The sequence below is a fragment of the Coregonus lavaretus genome, assembly GCF_964263955.1.
Source record: "Coregonus lavaretus genome assembly, chromosome: 25".
NCBI lineage: Eukaryota > Metazoa > Chordata > Actinopteri > Salmoniformes > Salmonidae > Coregonus > Coregonus lavaretus.
Genome location: NC_140012.1, coordinates 10523714 through 10540771, shown reverse-complemented (window position 1 = coordinate 10540771; position 17058 = coordinate 10523714). Strand labels below are relative to the sequence as shown.

At 45.3% G+C, this 17058-nt stretch overlaps 1 protein-coding gene across 1 annotated transcript in view; it reads left to right on the top strand.

The window, feature by feature from the left end:
- LOC311100803 (ETS translocation variant 4-like) overlaps positions 1–9979 on the top strand; it is a 38107-nt gene extending 28128 nt beyond the window's left edge. Inside the window, exons 8-12 of the mRNA XM_084141769.1 lie at positions 961–1029; positions 1900–1947; positions 2806–2978; positions 9231–9332; positions 9575–9979. Of these exons, the coding sequence (XP_083997895.1) occupies positions 961–1029; positions 1900–1947; positions 2806–2978; positions 9231–9332; positions 9575–9802 (620 nt within the window). The 3' untranslated portion in view covers positions 9803–9979. The remainder of the gene's footprint in view (positions 1–960; positions 1030–1899; positions 1948–2805; positions 2979–9230; positions 9333–9574) is intronic.
- Positions 9980–17058: the final 7079 nt, after the last annotated feature.

The following is a 17058-nucleotide window of genomic DNA, read 5'->3' as shown; positions in this document are numbered from 1 at the left end:
ACTGGTGCTATCGCCCCAAATCTCCCCATCACTGGCTGGCAGTGATATTATTTACAGTGTGATAGAGTGCTGGCCCGGAATGGAGGGTCTGTTTTCCCCAGTGACATCTTATCACAGCCACAGCACTGCAACTGCATTCCCCAGGAGTGAGTCACCAGACTCACCACACTACTGAGATGCAGGAGACAAGAGCTTCACCCATTCAGCCACTCATACAAACAAACACACAGATGCATGTGCATGCACTCACTCACTCACACAGGCACACATACACTATACTGTATAGTCCCCTGTAGCTCAGTTGGTAGAGCATGGTGCTTGCAACGCCAGGGTTGTGGGTTCGTTTCCCACAGGGGGGGCCAGTATGAAAATGTATGCACTAACTGTAAGTCGCTCTGGATAAGAGCGTCTGCTAAATGATTAAAATCTAAAATCATATGAGATGAGACCAGTGTCACCAACCATTAGCAATAAGGAGAAACATCCGCCACCCACCTGATTAGAGAGGTTTTCAATTTATACAACTTTTGGAAATAGAAATTTGATTAAAAATGTGATTAGGGATTGATAGAAATATAAAGATCTCATCCCTTTGCAGCGTGGCTGGTTGTAGGGGTGTGTCCAGTTACTGACCTGTATTACTAAGGCCAGGTGGATGGACAGAGTGCTGACACTGCGGACTCACCATTCTCTACCACTGTACTACACTATACTGTTGCTCCTCACTAGGTGCTTACTCGTTGCCTAAAAATACATATGAGGACAGGTGATATTATGACAAATGAAGGTTTTGTCCTTGCAGGACTAGAGGCGATCAAACCAAAATATGCACATTAATACTCTCTCTCCCCGTGGATATTGGCCTGGTATATATAGACTGAGGAAGAAAACCCATCTGTACATTAAAAAAGCTTACACTGCATTGACCAATAGGTGTATGCTTGTGTTTCTGTCCTATAGATGTGCCTGGATGTCCTTCCATGTACCACCACAACGAGGGGTACCCCAACCCCCAGCACAACAATGAAGGTAAGCAAAAACGAGGTTATGTTAATTATTACTTGTCATAAGCATGTATAAACCCTTCATAGATACTTCATAGACACTTATGACAAATGTTATAATGCATTATGACTGCAGCATGTTTTTGTTTTTTTACATGCATGCCTTATTACCAAAAGTCTGTGCCAACGGTTTATGGCACTGTAGCTGGGATCGGCATACTACATGTACCGAATCTTCCTCTCCCATTTTTTATTTCAACGAGGCCTTGCTACTGGCTGTAGCATTGCGGTCATTGGCTAACCAGCCCAGTGTCCGTATTTCCATTGGCTAACCGGCGGTGTCGCTATGTTTCCATTGGCAGAGGCTCTGGCCTTTCCCTGCCTCAAGGATCTCTGGATAAACATTTCTACTGGAAAAAGCCAGTGTATTTTTCCTTGAGAAAAGAAAAACAATCCTCCTCTTCACTCCCTTTGTTTGTCACACCATTCTAGTTATTGTCCAGGATCATTTCTTAAATAAGTGAGAACTCAGGAACTACTCTTGAACAGCCAATCCCAAGACAGAATGTATTATTAAGGATCACCAGAGTATTAAACACTTTAAATAAAATATTAAAACAAAAGTAAGAGGGAAGATGGAGTCCTTTTGAGATATTTACATTGAGGAATCCTCCCCTTCTCACTAAGTACTCTACTCATTCTTGTTCAAGTGGATGAGTAAAGTACATCCAATAAAGAGTGTACTCTTCTCAACCACTTCAACATGTGTCATGGGTGAATTCACCATTTTCATATTCATTCATTTTGTCATAATATGATTCAAGATTTGACATACATGTTAAAGCCACACAAGACAACTTGAAGCACTAATAATAATACCTGTCTTGTTTTACAGGCTATCTCTTTGAAAACGACTCTTGTGTCGTTCCAGAGAAATTCGAAGGTGAGTCTTACAACTCCTATCTACTGTCCAGAAGTCAGCTCAAGACACAGAGCCTAAACCTCGCACACTCCAATCCACTTCAATAGGTGTCACTGAGATCAGATAATGGTTAGGGGTGTTGGTACTGAGGGTGTCCACTGTCCGTTCTCCATAGGAAAGAAACAGAATCCATTCAATCACATCACATGGCTCTCCGTTTGGTATCAGCACTCTATAAGTGCCAATAGTATCAGATATAGTGTCGCTGACTGAAAAATAAGCTTTAGAGGTTTTGTTGCGTGACAGGCTCTTGATTGGAGCTGAGTTAGCGGGTTTCGTTTCCCCGTGCGTGAGGTAGGGACCAGGCTCCTGTGTCATGGAGAGCAAGGTGACAGTCAGTTTCCCATTGTGCACTGGGGTGATTGATGTGAGGGGAGAGCCTGAGGGCTACTGCACAGGTTGAACCAGCGAAACACACCGGGTTAGAGCACCATTTACTTACAGTGACAAGCACCATGTTCCACACATATGGTGCTTTTCCATTGAGACTTAACCCCACACTAGCGGCCCGCCAGTGTTTTATAGTACTGTTTTATAGTACTCATCCGCACCATTCCCTGCCTCTCAAGATAATCAACTTATCAACTGTCCCTCACATGGTTGCAGTTACTACAGTATCTTAAGCATGTCAAGACAGCCATTGATTGGACTCAATCAAAATGACAGTCTTATCCATTTCCTATTAGTCATGGTAAACAAACTTGGCCACATTACCATGCTTGTTGGTAGCTGTCTTATGTCAATGGTAGCTGCCTACTTCCTTAAACCAGTCTGAGCCTACAGCCTAGTCCAAGCTCCAGTGTCCCTGTTCCTCTCCAGGTGAGGTGAAGCAGGAGGGGGGTAGCGTGTTCCGTGACGGGGCCCCTTACCAGCGCCGGGGATCCCTGCAGCTCTGGCAGTTCCTGGTGGCCCTGCTGGATGACCCGGGCAACGCACACTTCATCGCCTGGACCGGCCGCGGCATGGAGTTCAAACTCATCGAGCCTGAGGAGGTAAGGCCCAACCTACAGGTCTAGATCTACAGTAACTAGAACTACAGTAATGACATCTCTAGTGGAACTATATCTACCGTAACAAAATGTCTCATGTCCTCTTTGTAAAGAATTGTTAGAACTAGGCTTAACCGTTACAAGAAGGGTAAGTTTGCTTGTTTGGGAGGTCAGAGACAGACATAAGAGGTATTTTAATTCTGATTGTGCCTTGTCTAGAATAGTAACTGTAATGGCATTTCCCAATTTGGGAACTTTGCTCTTTGTTAAGGAATGTTATAAGTAGGCTTAGCCATTAGAAGTAGGCTAAGTTCACTCGCTATATGCTGCAGGGTCAGAGTCAGATGTAAGAGGTCTTTAAAGGGGCAATCTGCAGTTGCTACATTCCTTTCTGGATTTATAAATTAATGATATGGACCCATTGAGTCTTGAAGAATTTAGCTTATAAATGCCTTATGAACTTAGTTCAACTGTCGTACCACATCAGAACTCAACATAGAAGCTTGGTTTACTCCAATGTTTGTAAACAAAAGTAAATGTAAAAAAATTAAAACACTACCCACATGAAAAAATACTATAGTATTCACGGTTTTTGCAGACTTTACTGTAGTATTTAGTTTACTAGAATATATACTGAACAAAAATATAAACGCAACATGCAACAATTTCTAACATTTTGCTGAGTTACAGTTCAAGGAAATCAGTCAATTGAAATACAGTGGGGAGAACAAGTATTTGATACACTGCCGATTTTGCAGGTTTTCCTACTTACAAAGCATGTAGAGGTCTGTAATTTTTATCATAGGTACACTTCAACTGTGAGAGGGAATCGAAAACAAAAATCCAGAAAATCACATTGTATGATTTTTAAGTAATTAATTTGCATTTTATTGTATGACATAAGTATTTGATCACCTACCAACCAGTAAGAATTCCGGCTCTCACAGACCTGTTAGTTTTTCTTTAAGAAGCTCTCCTGTTCTCCACTCATTACCTGTATTAACTGCACCTGTTTGAACTCGTTACCTGTATAAAAGACACCTGTCCACACACTCAATCAAACAGACTCCAACCTCTCCACAATGGCCAAGACCAGAGAGCTGTGTAAGGACATCAGGGATACAATTGTAGACCTGCACAAGGCTGGGATGGGCTACAGGACAATAGGCAAGCAGCTTGGTGAGAAGGCAACAACTGTTGGCGCAATTATTAGAAAATGGAAGAAGTTCAAGATGACGGTCAATCACCCTCGGTCTGGGGCTCCATGCAAGATCTCACCTCGTGGGGCATCAATGATCATGAGGAAGGTGAGGGATCAGCCCAGAACTACACGGCAGGACCTGGTCAATGACCTGAAGAGAGCTGGGACCACAGTCTCAAAGAAAACCATTAGTAACACACTACGCCGTCATGGATTAAAATCCTGCAGCGCACGCAAGGTCCCCCTGCTCAAGCCAGCGCATGTCCAGGCCCGTCTGAAGTTTGCCAATGACCATCTGGATGATCCAGAGGAGGAATGGGAGAAGGTCATGTAGTCTGATGAGACAAAAATATAGCTTTTTGGTCTAAACTCCACTCGCAGTGTTTGGAGGAAGAAGAAGGATGAGTACAACCCCAAGAACACCATCCCAACCGTGAAGCATGGAGGTGGAAACATCATTCTTTGGGGATGCTTTTCTGCAAAGGGGACAGGACGACTGCACCGTATTGAGGGGAGGATGGATGGGGCCATGTATCGCGAGATCTTGGCCAACAACCTCCTTCCCTCAGTAAGAGCATTGAAGATGGGTCGTGGCTGGGTCTTCCAGCATGACAACGACCCGAAACACACAGCCAGGGCAACTAAGGAGTGGCTCCGTAAGAAGCATCTCAAGGTCCTGGAGTGGCCTAGCCAGTCTCCAGACCTGAACCCAATAGAAAATCTTTGGAGGGAGCTGAAAGTCCGTATAGCCCAGCGACAACCCCGAAACCTGAAGGATCTGGAGAAGGTCTGTATGGAGGAGTGGGCCAAAATCCCTGCTGCAGTGTGTGCATACCTGGTCAAGACCTACAGGAAACGTATGATCTCTGTAATTGCAAACAATGGTTTCTGTACCAAATATTAAGTTCTGCTTTTCTGATGTATCAAATACCTATGTCATGCAATAACATGCAAATTAATTACTTAAAAATCATACAATGTGATTTTCTGGATTTTTGTTTTAGATTCTGTCTCTCACAGTTGAAGTGTACCTATGATAAAAATTACAGACCTCTACATGCTTTGTAAGTAGGAAAACCTGCAGAATTGGTAGTGTATCAAATACTTGTTCTCCCCACTGTAAATACATTAGGCCCTAATCTATGGATTTCACATGACTGGGCAGGGGTGCAGCCATGGGTGGGCCTGGGAGGACATAGGCCCACTCACTTGGGAGCCAGGCCCAGCCAATCAGAATGAGTTATTCCCCACAAAAGGGCTTTATTACAGACAGAAATACTCCTCAGTTTCATCAGCTGTCCGGGTGGCTGGTCTCAGATGATCCCGCAGGTGAAGAAGCTGGATGTGGCGGTCCTGGGCTGGCGTGATTACGCGTGGTCTGCGGTTGTGAGGCTGGTTGGACGTACAGCCAAATTCTCTAAAACGACATTGAAGGCGGCTTATGGTAGAGAAATGAACATTAAATTATTTGGCAACAGCTCTGGTGGACATTCCTCCAGTCAGCATCTTGATATGCCACAGCTGTCAGGTGGATGGATTATCTTGGCAAAGGAGAAATGCTTGCTAACAGCGATGTAAACAAATTTGTGCACAAAATATGAGAGAAATAAGCTTTCTGTGCATATGGACCATTTCTGGGATCTTTTATTTCAGCTCATGAAACCAACACTTTACATGTTGCATTTATATTTTTCTTCAGTGTAAATACTGTAGTAAGAAAAAAACTATAGTACAGTGCCTTCAGAAAGTATTCATACCACTTGACTTATTCCACATTGTTTTGTTACAGCCCAAATTCAAAATGGACCAAAACAATTCTCACCCATCTACACACAATACAGCATAATGACAAAGTTAAAATATGTTTTTAGAAATGTTAGCAAATGTATTGAAAATTAAATACAGAAATAACTCATTTACATAAGTATTCACACCCGAGTCAATACTTTGTAGAAGCACCTTTGGCGGCGATTACAGCTTTGAGTCGTCTTTGTATGCCTGTATCAGCTTTGCACATCTGGTTTTGGGGATTTTCTCCCATTCTTCCTTGCAGATTTTCTCAAGCTCTGTTAAGTTAGATGGGGAGTGGCGGTGAACAGCAATCTTCAAGTCTTTCCACAGATTTTCAATGCGATTCTGTTGGAACATAAATCTTCGCCCCAGTCTAAGGTCGTTTGCCCTCTAAAGCAGGTTCTCATCAGGGGTTTGCCTGTATTTGGCTCCATTCATTGTTCCCTCTATCCTTACCAGTCTCCCAGTCCCTGCAGTTGAAAAGCATCCCCTTCCTTTCACGTGCATTTTTGCAAACTCCAGGTGTGCTGTCATGTGCCTTTTTCTCAGGAGTGGCTTCCATCTGGCCACTCTCCCAAAAAGCCCAGACTGGAGAAGTGCTTTGTACGAAGGACCAAGGATATACAGTATGCCTCATCACAATTTTATCTCTGAGATCTACGGACACTTCCTTGGACTTCATGGTATAGTTTCTGCTCTGACATGCAATGTCAACTGTGGGACCTTATCTAGACAGGTGTCTTCCTTTCTAAATCATGTCCAAACAATTGAATTGGCCACAGGTGGACTCTAATCAAGTTGTAGCGACATCTCAAGGATGATCAAAGAAATGTGGAGTGTCATAGCAAATGGGTGTGAATATTTATGTAAATTGATATTTCTGTATTTCAATAAATTAGCAAAAATGTCTAAAAACATGTTTTCGCTGTCATTATGGGGTAATGTTTGTAGACGGGTGTCACATTGTTTGGGGAATTCAGGCTGTAACACCTCAAAATGTGGAATAAGTCTAGGGGTATGAATACTTTCTGAAGGCACTGTATATACTATAGTGTATTATAGTATACTGTAGTATGGACTGTAGTATACTGTAGTGTTTTTGCTGACATTACTGTAGTATTTACTATAGTGTTTTTGTTTTATTATCTTTGACATAGCGAAGAAAACCTACTGGACAAAATACTTTTGTCTGGGTAGGACTGAGGTCTAAACGGACAGTTCAGAGCTTTTTATAACCTGTAGGGAACACAGTATATGGTCTATAATTGGCATGTAGGTTTCTCACTTATGGGTGGCACAAATTGGGATATGGGGAAGGGGAATGGGCAGGGTATATGCAAATGAAATACTGTAGTGTTTTTGAAGTATTTACTATAGTATTCTACAGTATATTACAACATTATCTAGTAAGTACTACACATAATATAGGTATGCTAGTGTTTAGTATAGTATTCTATAGTATATTACAGTTTACTACATAATTTTATAGTAAGTACTGTATTATTCTATAGTAAACTGTAGTATTTTTCCATGTAGGTCTATAGCCTCAAAACATGGTTAACACTATCATTTTGATATCATGGATGGTAAGTCCATAGCTCTGTGTATGAATTTGAGAGTGGTTGGATTTCTCCATCCCCATCCCTCAGCCTTTTACCGAAACAGAGGCGAGGAGGAACTTTGTTATTGTTTCAACTGCTGATTGCCCCTTTAATGCTGATTGTGCTTTCTCTAGAATAAGGTTTCAATGTTTGAGATTGCTCCCCCCTCCACCCTTCTAAACCATCCCTCTGGGGCCATGCACTGATCTAAACTGCCAGTCGCCCATTAACCTCCATGCATTATTTACCACACGTAATAACAGTAGATACACACACAAAATGGAGGATGAGCTCCATCACCTAATATTCACTCCACGTCTCCTATAAGTCAATGGACTGGTTGAGAGATTATTTTGAAGTTGAGGGCTGTTGACTTAGAAGTTTATTCAAACAGGTAACTGAATTTACAAGACATTTAAAAGACATTCAGATACAATGATACTGCCATTATCTGGCTACTGTACATAAATAATTAATACTGCAAGAGTTTTACAAGAGCAGCTAAGGTTGAGTGTGCACTCAGGATCAAAGAGAGTAGTCTGCTCTGGGACATCAGCATTCCCTAAACCCCCAAGGCAGGAGTCTACTACACCTTCTCTATGTGTCCTCTACACTCAAGTCTTCCTATAGTGACCAGGCTGTTTGTCAACAACACACATCTCAGATGGCACGGTTCCATTCTGTTCTCGTTTGGAGATGTGAGACATTTCGTAGGTATTGGAATTAGCAGGCTGTCAGTGGGGAGTTGAGGTTGAGACACTATTTCACGATGCTGCCCCTATGACAACCAGGCACCAGATTGTTATTTCACTGCGCACATTGTGGGACTCTGGTTGCATTAAAGTGGTGATGGGTTATATAAAAAGGAACCCATCACCATGTAGCTCAGTTGGTAGAGCATGGCGGTTGCAATGCCAGGGTTGTGGGTTCAATTCCCACGGAGGACTAGTATGAAAATGTATGCACTCACTACTGTAAGTCGCTCTGGATAAGAGCGTCTGCTAAATGACTAAAAATGTGAAAATGTAAATGAATCCACATGTGGGGACTCAGCCTGCTTTTGACATGATGAGCCAGTTAGGTCAGCGAGACAGAGCCTTAAAACTGGTCACTGAGGACTCCCTAGCGGTGGCATTGGAGAGTTGCAGGCAGAAGGAAGAAAAGTTGTGGTTCCCTCCAGGGCAAATTATTTGGAATTCATTCATATTGGCTCCAGCAGTTTTTCCCCTAGGATTTGTTTCTGCAGTGGTGGCAAGGGTAGCGGCCGGGGGAGGCTAACATTACTACTAGCATTAGCGCAATTACATGCCAGCTGTTCCATTGCGCAATGACATGCTAGCTGTTCCCATAGACCTCCAGTCATTGAGCCAACGACTATCCATTTAAAAGCGCGTCTCTGCAAAAATACATATATATACAAAAAAATCTCCAGAGAGAAAGCCCTCACTCCATCTAACCTCAATCTATAAAATAATATAATAGGAGTGTCCTTTGGCAGATGCTAAAAACTTTGTCTCCTTTTAATGTGTGTTCATTCACCCGTGAAGAGCAGAGGGTCTATCCACTGGAGCTGAACAGTCCCAGATGCGTAACCACCTCTTGCTCTTCTCCCTCTTTTCCCTTCCTTCTCTCTCTCTCTCCTCTCGTTCCATCTCTCCTCAGGTGGCCAGGCTCTGGGGCATGCAGAAGAACCGTCCAGCCATGAACTACGACAAGCTCAGTCGCTCTCTGCGCTATTACTACGAGAAGGGAATTATGCAGAAGGTTAATAAACCTAGCTCTACAATTTGCTTTATTCAGCAGTTCAAATGTGTCTCAGAGTGGTGGGACTGTCTATCATTTGGTTGGCTCTATCATCCATTTCATTTAGAAGCAATGTTTTATATTAAATGACTGATGTATATATCTGATTTATTTGATTAGATTTGTTCCACACTTGCATTAGTTTAACGACACCGACTAACTAACATATCTAACAGAGAAATCCCTTTCCTCCGTGTTTGCAGGTGGCAGGGGAGCGCTACGTTTACAAGTTTGTGTGCGAGCCCGAGGCTCTCATCTCCTTGGCCTTCCCCGACAACCAGCGGCCCAGCCTGAAGGCCGAATTTGAGCGCTACGTCAACGAGGAGGACACTGTGCCCCTGTCCCACATGGATGAGGGGGCCTCCTACCCCCCTGAACAAGCCCCACCAAACATGGGCGCCCAGCCCTACTCCAAAGGCTACATGTACTAATGCCACCACCCCACCCCCCATCCTCCAGATCCTCTCTGTCAGGGGTTGGCAACAGGCGGCACGTGGGCCAAAACCGGCTGGCAAGTGATTTTTTTTGGGCCCCCCAAAGTTTTTAGGGTTTTAGTTTTTGGTCAAAAAATACCAAAATCGCCAGGAATTCAGCCACCAACTTTTTTTTTTTTAAGGAAATCTGTTCCAAGTATTCCTACAAATAAAAAAGAGGTGATAATGTCTCAATGTAATCAAGGTATGAAATGATTGTTTTTTTCAAATACAATCTCTTTTTGGGCTTAGTTGTGGTCAATTTGCAGTGTACAAATTATTATTTTCCTGCCCCCCCGACCATCTGCTCCGACAAAAATCGGCCCGCGGCCAAATCTAGTTGCCTACCCCGGCCCCTGCACCTATTGCACATGACCACCCCATCCACTTGTATATACAAAGGCTATGGTGTTTCTTTGTTTTTGTTTAAATTAATCTCATTAGGGATTTTTGAGTTTTTAAAAGCTGCATTCCTCACTTCTGAGGCCTATTTAATCCATACACATGACTGTGGTTAAAGAGATTGCTTAATAAAGATACGCTATTACTACTACTCTATGTGCCAAGACCTTGTATTCTTTCTCTGATAACATTGTGACAGATTGGGAATGGCTACACAGAGGGGGAATGGGTGTTATTTCAAGGTATGGAGTAATTAACAGCATAAATGAACATGAAAATCAGTTAATCAAACTTCAGTCTATGGGAGAATCTCAATTGCATACTACTCACGTCCTCTCGCCTCTGGCTTTCTCATCCAATGGGTTTTCAGGAGGCAAGGAGAGAGGACGCGAGGAGTATGCAATTGAGATTCTCCCAAAGTCATTGACAAAAGAGCACATGCATTTCCTACCTCACATGCTGCCATTATCAGTGGTCACACCTTATGTCAACTAGGAAACATTATTACTACGAAGGTTCTCATAGGTCAGACTGTTCCACTCCAAATACAGTGCATTCGGAAAGTATTCAGACCCCTTCCCATTTTCCACATTTTGTTACGTTATAGCATTATTCTAAAATGAATTAAATAAATAAAAATCCTCATTAATCTATACACAATACAAGCGAAAATTGTTTTTTTGTGTGAATGAAAAATAGAAAACAGACATACCTTATTTACATAAGTATTCAGACCCTTTGCTATGAGACTCGAAATTAAGCTCAGGTGCATCCTGTTTCCATTGATCATCCTTAAGATGTTTCTACAACCTGATTGGAGTCCACCTGTGGTCAATTCAATTGATTGGACATGCTCTACAACATTCGCAGAGTACAACCCTACCTTACACAGAAAGCTGCACAGGTCCTAATCCAGGCACTTGTCATCTCCCGTCTGGATTACTGCAACTCGCTGTTGGCTGGGCTCCCTGCCTGTGCCATTAAACCCCTACAACTTATCCAGAACGCTGCAGCCCGTCTGGTGTTCAACCTTCCCAAGTTCTCTCATGTCACCCCGCTCCTCTGCACACTCTGGCTCGCATCTACTACAAGACCATGGTGCTTGCCTACGGAGCTGTGAGGGGAACGGCACCTCCTTACCTTCAGGTTCTGATCCTACACCCAAACGAGGGCACTACGTTCATCCACCTCTGGCCTGCTAGCTCCCCTACCTCTACGGAAGCACAGTTCCCGCTCAGCCCAGTCATTGCTATTCGCTGCTCTGGCACCCCAATGGTGGAACAAGCTCCCCCACGACAGCGGAGTCACTGACCACCTTCCGGAGACACTTGAAACCCTACCTCTTTAAGGAATACCAGGAATAGTATAAAGTAATCCTTCTTCCCCCACCCCCCATAAAATAAAATAAAAAGGTGGTTGTCCCACTGGCTATCATAAGTTGAATGCACGAATTTGTAAGTCGCTCTGGATGAGAGCGTCTGCTAAATGATGTAAATGTAAAATGTGTAAAGGCACACACCTGTCTATATAAAGTCCCACAGTTGACAGTGCATGTCAGAGCAAAAACCAAGCCATGAGGATCAAGGAATTGTCCGTAGAGCGCTGAGACAGGATTGTGTCGCGGCACAGATCTGGGGAAGGGTACCCAAAGATTTCTGCAGCATTGACGGTCCCCAAGAACACAGTGGCCTCCATCATTCTTAAATGGAAGAAGTTTAGAACCACCAAGACTCTTCCTAGAGCTGGCTGCCCGGCCAAACTGAGCAATCGGGGGAGAAGGGCCTTGGTCAGGGAGGTGACCAAGAACCCGATGGTCACTCTGACAGAGTTCCAGAGTTCCTCTGTGGAGATGGGAGAACCTTCCAGAAGGACAACCATCTCTGCAGCACTCCACCAATCAGGCCTTTATGGTAGATTGGCCAGACGGAAGCCACTCCTCAGTAAAAGGCACATGACAGCACGTTGGAGTTTGCCAAAAGGCACCTAAAGGACTCCCAGACCATGAGAAACAAGATTCTCTGGTCTGATGAAACCAAGATTGAACTCTTTGGCGTGAATGCCAAGCGTCACATCTGGAGGAAACCTGGCACCATCCCTACGGTGAAGCATGGTGGAGGCAGCATCATGCTGTGGGGTTGTTTTTCAGCGGCAGGGTCTGTGAGACTAGTCAGGATTGAGGGAAAGATGAACGGAGCAAAGTACAGAGAGATCCTTGATCAAAATCTGCTCCAGAGCGCTCAGGACCTCAGACTGGGACGAAGACAGGACAACGACCCTAAGCACACAGCCAAGACAACGCAGGAGTGGCTTCGGGACAAGTTTCTGAATGTCTTAAGTGGCCCAGCCCGGACTTGAACCCGATCGAACATCTCTGGAGAGACCTGAAAACAGCTGTGCAGCGATGCTCACCATCCAACCTGACAGAGCTTGAGAGGATCTGCAGAGAAGAATGGGAAAACTCCCCAAATACAGGTGTGCCAAGCTTGTAGCGTCATACCCAAGAAGACTCGAGGTTGTAATCTCTGCTAAGGTGCTTCAACAAAGTGCTGAGTAAAGGGTCTTATGTAAATGTGATATATATATATATATATATATATCTTTTTTTTTAAAAAATATTTCTGAACATCTGTTTTTGCTTTGTCATTATGGGGTATAATTACATACAATAACTGCCTACCATTCAGCTGTTTTCTAACCTCATTGTCTGAACCGTTAACGTTAGGTAGCAAGTGGCTATTGTGCCTGGATAGCTGGATAGCTACTTGTAAACAATAGCTGGAACGACCGAGCGAATAGACGCGAACTGGCTGAGTCAATTCAGTGGCTAGCTTTGCACTTGGCTAGCTAACAGTAGCTGCTAGGGGTAAGTCATAACCTACACTTTTTTTTTTTTTTTTTTTACATATTGATAGCCCGAGTCGCTCAAGGAATTCGGGACATGGGTGACTAGTTAACGTTAGTTTGGCTCTCTCTGTGTGTTCGTGCCGTGAAAGGAGGGGTTCTTCTTTGTCTGAAAGCAATGGCTAGCTAGTTTGCTAACTATTCTAGCTAACTAACTGGCTGAATAAGTTGACGACGGACTCGCTCAAGCTGTCGGGACTAACCCACAACGTTAGAAACGGACACGAACGATCTGCTTGTGTGTTGATACACTGGTGGTTGTTGTGGCTGAGTATTGGCGCTAAACCCTGCTGCTGGAGAACGGCATGCTAGCTGGCTGTGGCGTCTTATGACGAGGTGCCCGGACGTTTTTCACGGAATAATACTGCACCTAGTTAGCTAGCTGAATAAACTAGGTTAGTCTATTCCTAGAAAACATTGAACCGCTGTAGTTTACAACAATTATAGTTTCTGAGGTGGAAGTTGGGAGAGTTATATTTGGGAGTTGTGGTGAGGGAGGCCCCGCTCTCTCCTTTCCCAGATGTTTAGTTCATTTTATTCCGATCTCCTCTGCATTATTGTAGCCATCTGCTGTAGCCTGTCAACTATGCCTCTGCCTATCCCTGTTCTCTCCTCTCCGCACAGGCTACACAAACGCCTCACACCGCGTGGCTGCTGCCTCTCTAACCTGGTGGTCCCTGCACGCACGACCCACGTGGAGTTCCAGGTCTCAGGCAGCCTCTGGAACTGCCGTTCTGCTGCCAACAAGGCAGACTTCATCCCAGCCTATGCTACCTTCCAGTCCCTCGACTTCTTGGCGCTGACGGAAACATGGATTACCACTGAAAACACTGCTACTCCTGCTGCTCTCTCCTCGTCTGACCATGTGTTCTCGCATACCCAGAGAGCATCTGGTCAGCGTGGTGGTGGCACAGGAATCCTCATCTCTCCCAAGTGGACATTCTCAATTTTTCCCCTGACCCATCTGTCTATCTCCTCATTTGAATTCCATGCTGTCACAGTCACTAGCCCATTTAAGCTTAATATCCTTGTCATCTATCGCCCTCCAGGTTCCCTTGGAGAGTTCATCAATGAGCTTGACGCCTTGATAAGCTCCTTTCCTGAGGATGGCTCACCCCTCACAGTTCTGGGGGATTTCAACCTCCCTACATCTACATTTGACTCATTTCTCTCTGCCTCCTTCTTTCCACTCCTCTCCTCTTTTGACCTCACCCTCTCACCGTCCCCCCCTACTCACAAGGCAGGCAATACGCTTGACCTCATCTTTACTAGATGCTGTTCTTCTACTAATCTCACTGCAACTCCCCTCCAAGTCTCCGACCACTACTTTGTATCCTTTTCTCTCTCCCTCTCCTCCAACACTACTCACTCTGCCCCTACACAGATGGTAATGCGCCGTCGCAACCTTCGCTCTCTCTCTCCCGCTACTCTCTCCTCTTCCATCCTATCATCTCTTCCCTCTGCTCAATCCTTCTCCCTCCAATCTCCTGATTCTGCCTCCTCAACCCTCCTCTCCTCCCTTTCTGCATCCTTTGACTCTCTATGTCCCCTATCCTCCCGGCCGGCTCGGTCCTCCCCTCCAGCCCCGTGGCTTGATGACTCATTGCGAGCTCACAGAACAGAGCTCCGGGCAGCTGAGCGGAAATGGAAGAAAACTAGACTCCCTGCAGACCTGGCATCTTTTCACTCTCTCCTCTCTACATTTTCTTCATCTGTTTCTGCTGCTTTCTACCACTCTAAATTCCAAGCATCCGCCTCTAACCCTAGGAAGCTCTTTGCCACATTCTCCTCCCTGCTGAATCCCCCCCCCCCCCTCCTCCCTCTCTGTGGATGACTTCGTCAACCATTTTGAAAAGAAGGTTGACGACATCCGATCCTCGTTTGTTAAGTCAAATGACACTGCTGGTCCTGCTCACACTGCCCTACCATATGCTTTGACTTCTTTCTCCCCTCTCTCCAGATAAAATCTTGCGACTTGTGACGGCAGGCCGCCCAACAACCTGCCTGCTTGACCCTATCCCCTCCTCTCTTCTCCAGACCATCTCCGGTGACCTTCTCCCTTACCTCACCTTGCTGATCAACTCATCCTTGACCGCTGGCTATGTCCCTTCCGTCTTCAAGAGAGCGAGAGTTGCACCCCTTCTCAAAAAACCAACACTCGATCCCTCCGATGTCAACAACTACAGACCAGTATCCCTTCTTTCTTTTCTCTCCAAAACTATTGAGCGTGCCGTCTTTAGCCAACTCTCTTGCTATCTCTCTCAGAATGACCTTCTTGATCCAAACCAGTCAGGTTTCAAGACTGGTCATTCAACTGAGACTGCTCTTCTCTGTGTCACAGAGGCTCTCCGCACTGCTAAAGCTAACTCTCTCTCCTCTGCTCTTGTCCTTCTAGACCTGTCTGCTGCCTTTGATACTGTGAACCATCAGATCCTCCTCTCCACCCTCTCCGAGCTGGGCATCTCCGGCGCGGCTCACTCTTGGATTGCGTCCTACCTGACCGGTCGCTCCTACCAAGTGGCGTGGCGAGAAGCTGTCTCCGCACCACGTGCTCTCACCACTGGTGTCCCCCAGGGCTCAGTTCTAGGCCCTCTCCTATTCTCGCTATACACCAAGTCACTTGGCTCTGTCATATCCTCACATGGCCTCTCCTATCATTGCTACGCTGACAACACACAATTAATCTTCTCCTTTCCCCCTTCTGATAACCAGGTGGCGAATCGCATCTCTGCATGTCTGGCAGACATATCAGTATGGATGACGGATCACCACCTCAAGCTGAACCTCGGCAAGACGGAGCTGCTCTTCCTCCCGGGGAAGGACTGCCCGTTCCATGATCTCGCCATCACGGTTGACAACTCCGTTGTGTCCTCCTCCCAGAGTGCGAAGAGCCTTGGCGTGACCCTGGACAACACCCTGTCGTTCTCCGCTAACATCAAGGCGGTGACCCGATCCTGTAGGTTCATGCTCTACAACATTCTGAGAGTACGACCCTGCCTTACACAGGAAGCGGCACAGGTCCTAATCCAGGCACTTGTCATCTCCCGTCTGGATTACTGCAACTCGCTGTTGGCTGGGCTCCCTGCCTGTGCCATTAAACCCCTACAACTCATCCAGAATGACGCAGCCCGTCTGGTGTTCAACCTTCCCAAGTTCTCTCACGTCACCCCGCTCCTCCGCACACTCCACTGGCTTCCAGTTGAAGCTCGCATCTGCTACAAGACCATGGTGCTTGCCTACGGAGCTGTGAGGGGAACGGCACCTCCGTACCTTCAGGCTCTGATCAGTCCCTACACCCAAACGAGGGCACTGCGTTCATCCACCTCTGGCCTGCTGGCTCCCCTACCTCTGCGGAAGCATAGTTCCCGCTCAGCCCAGTCAAAACTGTTCGCTGCTCTGGCACCCCAATGGTGGAACAAGCTCCCTCACGACGCCAGGACAGCGGAGTCACTCACCACCTTCCGGAGACATTTGAAACCCCACCTCTTTAAGGAATACCTGGGATATGATAAAGTAATCCTTCTACCCCCCCCCCCCCCCTTTACTCCAACCCACCCCCCCAAAAAAAAAAAAAAAAAAACATTGTAAAGTGGTTATCCCACTGGCTATAAGGTGAATGCACCTATTTGTAAGTCGCTCTGGATAAGAGCGTCTGCTAAATGACGTAAATGTAAATGTAATGTATTGTGTAGATTGATGAGGGGGGAAAACTATTTAAATCCATTTTAGAATAAGGCTGTAACGTAACGAAATGTGGAAAAAGTCAAGGGGTCTGAATACTTTCCGAAGGCACTGTATCTGCACACACAGCTGCAATGGGACACCTGAACATTCATAAATGGAATGATCAGTTGACTTTTGATGGTAGTTCTGCAAGGGCCAATTCTGTAACTTGTCTGTACTATACTTTC